Source organism: Agelaius phoeniceus, chromosome 3 (genome assembly GCF_051311805.1).
Source record: "Agelaius phoeniceus isolate bAgePho1 chromosome 3, bAgePho1.hap1, whole genome shotgun sequence".
In the NCBI taxonomy this organism is placed as follows: domain Eukaryota; kingdom Metazoa; phylum Chordata; class Aves; order Passeriformes; family Icteridae; genus Agelaius; species Agelaius phoeniceus.
The window spans coordinates 57,642,500-57,648,670 of NC_135267.1; the positions used below are offsets into that span (position 1 = coordinate 57,642,500).

Sequence of the window (6,171 nt, forward strand, 5' to 3'; positions counted from 1 at the left end):
TGCCTCCCTCAAACACAGGCAAAGCAGGGCTGGGGGGCGGGAGGGCGGGGATCCTCCCTGGACTGGTATTGTGCCTTAGTCCTGGGCGGGGAGGGAAGGGGAGGAAAATACTGGAGCCCCTTCTCTCCTACGCCGCCTTGAAATAGGTTTGAGGAGCTGCCCTTCTTCCCCCCCTCCCCCCTTTCCTGCTGGTCGTTTGGCATCTTCCAGACCATGTCCACTGGGTCCCTCAGTGATGTGGAAGATCTGCAGGAGGTGGAGATGCTGGAGTGCGATGGCCTGAAAATGGATACTAACAAAGAGTTTGGGGCGTCCACCGAGAGCAACGAGGAGGGATCCAATGGCGAGAATGGCTCCCCTCAGAAGGGGAGAGGGGCCTCGGGCAAGAGGAAAAAAGCTCCCCCCAAGAAGAGCCCTTTAAATGGAGTGAGCCAGGAGGGAAAGCAGGTACAGAGAAATGCCGCCAACGCCAGGGAGAGGGCGAGGATGAGGGTCCTTAGCAAAGCCTTCTCCAGGCTTAAGACCACCCTACCCTGGGTGCCTCCAGACACCAAACTTTCCAAACTGGACACCTTGAGGCTGGCCTCCAGCTACATTGCTCACCTGAGGCAGATCCTGGCCAATGACAAGTATGAGAACGGCTACATCCACCCAGTCAACTTGGTAAGTCAGAGTCCACCGAGGACAGGCACTCCGTGCGTGTGCATGGGGAGAGGTGGGCAAGCAGCTGGCATGGGGCATGTGCAGGGACAAAACTTTGCTGCGCTTCTCACAGAGAGCCTAGTGCCACTGGGGTGGAAAGCGGTACTGTACAAGGGGACAGGCTCCCAGCGGCCCTGCTGCCCTGTGCCCTGAGCACCAAGCCTCCTAGGCCCCCTCTGCTGCTCCTAGCAATCCCTTCCCGGAGACAGGCAGCCACGCTGGCCACAAGTAAGCAGGGGCAGGCTTTACACTTTACTGCCCCAGAAACAATTGAGAAAGCACAGAGGCTTTCTACCTGCAAGTGGCCAGGTATAGGAATTTGGGTAGAAAAGGGTGTGCTTGAGGAAGGACCCAGGACTCATTCTTATCCTGTGTCTCTACCCCAGTGTTTCCTGACACAATACTGTCCCCAAGCCCTAGCTTTTTAAAGACAGGATTCTTGGGGTTCTGTGCTCAACCGCTCAGGTTTGTTGAGTCCAGGAAATTTCTCCTATACCTGTAAACTGTCACAGGAGAAATAAATACCAAGGCAGACTCCACAGAAGAGGTGTCTGCCCCAAGCACACTCCACAATGCCTCTCCCTGGGCTGTGTGGTGTCCATCCTGCTGCTCCCACCACATAGTTTTCCTGAGCAGCCCTGGATCTCCCGACCATACCCGGCCGCCAGAAATATCCAGTTTCCAGCTCTAAAAATATATACAAATTATGTAAACCAGGGGTAAGCAAGATCTGCCTGGGCTCTTTTTAGACATACAGCCTTTACACTGCCCACACATGCAGACCCTGACTCATAAATGGATCACAGAGGGGAGCTGGGGACGTTTCACTGAGGTCAGGCTCTGCCTTTTGAGCTCTGGACTCTGGGGGAAAGTAGGTTACCCACTGTGTCAGCTGCTAAGGGCCTGGGAGATAATTTTTGATTAAAAACAAAATCCTCAACACAGGAAAAAAAAATAAAACAAAACCAGCACCCAGTATAGATAAAACCTCCCTCCTCTTCCGCACCCCCTCAGAGGCTCACCAAAACATTCTCCCCGAGACGTGGGAGGCCAGGGAGAGCAGCCGGGACCCCAAGCAGCTCCTGCGCCCGGGGTAGCGTGGCGAGGCGTGAGGAGGCTCCCGCGGGCCGGAGCCCCCACGCCGGTCTCGACCAAACGCGAGGGTGCCCAGGGCGATTTTGCCGGGTCATGCGAATGTGCCGGAGCCAGGCGGCTCCTTTCGCCCTCCCTTCTGCCGTGTATTAGACGGGCTTCGTCGCCCCGAGGACGCCCGGTGGGGACCGCCGTGGCTGTGAGGCACAGCGGCATCAGCCGCCGGGGAGAGGCAAAAGGGTCCTTGCCGAAGCCAGCGGCAACTGCCCCGGCCTGAGCCCCGCTGAGCGCTGCCCGAAGTGGACTCAGGCGGGGAATGCCGGGCTCGGTCCCCCCGGACGCTCCCGAGCCGGACCCGCTGGCCATATGAGCGTTGCAATGTGCATTTCTCCATGTGTAACCCCCTTCCCACTCGTGTCTTTTCCTGGCTACAGACTTGGCCTTTTATGGTAGCCGGCAAACCCGAGAGTGACCTGAAAGAAGTGGTGAACACAAACCGCTTGTGCGGCCCGACGGCATCCTGAGCCCCGCGGCCGGGCCAGCAGCGTCCGTCCCGGCGCGGCCGTGCAGCGGGCGGCGGGGCGGGCAGGGACCCGCCGCGGCCTCGCCGCTGTCCCGGGCCCCGGGCAGAGCCACGGGGAGAGCCGCTCTCCCGGCGCAGAGGAGACCAAATATGCCCTAGCAAAGACTCCATCCACCCCGAGAGATCCTGACTCTATTTAACTTTATTAAATGCGTGTACAGTCGAGTGTCCTGCAACCACAGCCTTGCTGGTTCAAGAGCTACTAGAGAAAAGACAGAGATAAAACAAAACCTACCCCGCGTGTATCTTTTGTCTGAGACCTGTGAAATATGTAGATGCCTAGAAAAACTGACTTTGACAGTCATCTCTATGAAGTAATTCACCCTAAAGATATATAGATATATTTTCTTCAAGCAGATTCTGCTCTATTTCTGTGAATAAACCTTCCTTTCTATTGAACACGGAGCCGTGTTAAGTGTTCGTTTGAGACTCTCGGGCTCGGCGGGGGAAGGACTGAGCCTCCGCCGGCTCCGCCGTTCCACGAAGCGGCCGCGCTGCGGGGATCCCGCCTCTCCGCCCCGGGCCGCAGGAGGTCTGCTTCCCCGGAGCTAAAGACCTGGAGCACAGCCCTGGGGGAGGGGGAGACTGGGTCCGCAGCTCGCCGCGGGAGCCCGGCCCGGCTCCGCAGCCCGGCGCCCGGGCGCTGCGGGAGCCGCCCCCGCCGCTCCGCTCCGCGGGGACAGGAACAGGGAGCTATTGATGAAGTACAGTCGGTCCTCAGCGCCGGGAATTTTTAACTTAAACATCTCCTCTCTATCGATCAGCGCACCCGTGGGAGATGAGGCTGAGATAAACAGGAGTGCGGGGCGCTCCCCCTGCACCGGCAGCGGCCGCCGGCAGCTGATGCGCCAGATCCCACCGCGCTGTTTAATGTTTCAGGGTTATGACCGCACTGTTTACAAGATGTCTTCGGTTATTTATACTGTTATTATTAGCACAGGGGCTTTAAATTTCCGCCTCACTTGCTCTTTCAATACCAACCCTCGGTTCCGTTTGATACCTGGGTACTTTCTTGCCGAAAGCAGGAGAGGGGCGGCAGGGGCTGCAGGGCCGTCCCCCGGACCAAGCCCTCCGTCCCCGCTAGTTGCGGAGGCGACAGGGCCCGGGCGCGGTCACAGGCAGCGAGGGGGCCACAGACCCTCCCGGGGGCTCCCTCCCCTGGGTATCCCCCGCTGGCCAGTGTTGAGCTGCCTCAGGCGTCCGTGCAGCCTGGATTGTGTTAATTCTCATCCCCCACTTTCCCCCGAGATAACTGGACGAGGTGGCGCGTCCTCCAGGCGACCCAAATTCACCAGTCGGGTTCATGCGTGGGCTAGGTTAGCTTTAATTAAAGCAACTCGCTGTGAACCGAGGGCTGTGCAAACATCTCAGCCCTCATTATGAAAAGGGCCAGGACATGCTGTATCATCCTAATGGTTGTGGAAGGGAGAGCTGTTTAATTTCACTTTTGTGCAGCTTTATCCCCTTGCTACACAATTAAAAGCAGACCTCTCTTAGTGCCAGGCCTAACTGTGCGCAACCTCACTGTTGTGGACAGGACTGAGCCAGGTGATACATGCACTTACACATAGGGCCTTGACTGAATTTGTGGCCACACACAGACCCTGAACAGCTTCTGCTCAAGAGACAAGTGGCTCTGCTAACCACAGCTGAACAGGCTGATTTGCTGATTTCTTTGCCACAGGCACTGGGAAATTCAGTGAATTGCCGGTTTAGTAAAGGGAGACAGAATAGAGCCCCCGGCCTCACGCTGAGTGCAGGTGATTGATACAGCAAACATACATTTTAACCTCTAAATTTACTTACTGAATTGACACTAACCATTGGATTTAACCACTCAAAATTTCAACTTAAATCCATGCTAACTAATGCCTGGTCAAGACTCATAGCAAGGTGCTGATTTCCTTCTAAAAAGCAGAAATTGATACGCATCTGAGATATGCATAAAATTGAGTTAAATTCTGAATATTCTAACACACGCTTCTTTACCATCCTGTCTTGCAATTCTTGCTAACGGCACTCAACACCTTCCCAGCTAATTAACCATGAGCAGTGTTCATTCTCCACCTGAAATACAACACTGAAGAAAGGGAAGGGAGGAATATAATGGCACCCCGTGAAAAGTGAGGAAGACAGCTGCAACCATGTGCCAAAAGCTGCAGGAACAGTAAGTGTTGAAGATGTTTACTGTGTACACTGTAGCAGCAGCAGACACCGCTGCTTCTCGTACTGCTGTTCACTTTATCTAGCAGTCTACACTGCAAGTGTCTTGGGGACTAAACTATTCCTCGAGCATCCTGCACCTTCCTCAGCCCTTGCCTCTGAGCAACAGTTCAGCAACAAGGAAACAAAAAGCAACAAGAAATGAACAAAAACAACCAGCAGTACACAGAAAGGTAAATAATGACTTTACTCTGACTGTAAAATAATTAGTGGCCTTATCTCTATCTCTTTATCTTTATTTTGAAGACAATGAACGTATTTTCCAGAGGCATTTATGTGGCTGGGAACTCCTGGTCTGCTGACCTCTTGTGTTAAGGGCACAGACACGACAGTAATGGCACAGTGCTGGCAGCTGGCTTCAACAGCCCAAGTTTCTTAGATGAATTAAGAGTTCTACTATGCACTTCAAGAGAACAATGAATGAAATTATTCTACCCGGCTGCTGAGTGCAATTTTACTGCAAAATATTTGCAAACAGAAAATGTATGTTTAGTCTGACTGAATTTATACTTTTGAAAGGAACTCACAAATGTGCTAAGGAAAAGAGGGAACTGGTTTAAATATTGATGTCAATGACTTAAAAGAAAATATTTTGTTTGCTTTCTTGCTTTTCTGTACAAAGTGATGCATTTTATTATTTACCGAAATATACCCCTTTTTCATGTGGAAAAAAAAGTTGACTTGGTTTATCTTTTTGTATCTACAGGGATGTAGATGCAGCTGTGTGAGTGTCTGTATACATTCCCTCCTTGTAATGTTTGAACTCATTGCCTGATTTCAGCTAGATTTGACAGAGGTCTCAAAGATAACTAGGTTACTATAATTTTTAATATTTCTCTGTGTGTGTGAAAGCAGGCAGCTGAGTAAAAAAAAGTCTATAAATTTTGCAACTGCAGGAAGGGCTTCAACATGAGCTCAGCCTTTATTAGATACAAGAGCATATAGAGCAGAGTATCAGCTGTAGAAGAAGCTCCAAATGCTGCTTCAGTCACAGGATACAAGTTCATAGAAAACTTGCTTATGGACCTACATGTTTTAAGAAAAGAACTCTATAAAAGCCGCTTAGTTCCATTTGATTTTAATACTAGTATTTGTTTGTTTGTTTGTTTCTTTGTAAAGAAACCAGTTTCGACCCAGCTACTTCATGACCATTTTTCAATTCAGTTAGAGACTAGCAAATCTTTTATTTGCAGTGCTGGCTCAGTGTTCAGGCTCCTGGGTTCGGTACTGACATTGCGTTCCTTTGCGGAAGCTTTCACAGTCTGTAAAGTCTTACAGAAAATACCTTTTAGGCTTATCTTATTCTCTCACTGGGATGGAAATCTGCCAGCCTGAAGCATCGGCATAGCAAGAAACCCACTTTGCAGACACCTGCAAAACGCCGTGCAGCTCTGGGCTCTGACGGGGCAGCGAGGCCACAGTGCTGGTCATGCCCTCAAACGTCAAGGTGCATAAGGAGAGCATGTGCAAGATAGCCTATTCTTTAAAGGGACTCCGAGGTCAAAATTCCCAGCCCCCCTCAGAAAATAAAAGGCACAGAAAATCTATGTCGTTTCTTCTGTAGGGAAGCT

General features: G+C 51.8%; 1 protein-coding gene across 1 annotated transcript; it reads left to right on the top strand.

Annotated features, from left to right (window-relative positions):
- Window positions 1-213: 213 nt before the first annotated feature.
- Window positions 214-2,318, top strand: TCF21 (transcription factor 21). The gene is made up of 2 exons (XM_054630551.1): window positions 214-663; window positions 2,229-2,318. The coding sequence occupies exons 1-2, from the start codon at window positions 214-216 to the stop codon at window positions 2,316-2,318; spliced, it is 540 nt and encodes a 179-aa protein (XP_054486526.1).
- Window positions 2,319-6,171: the final 3,853 nt, after the last annotated feature.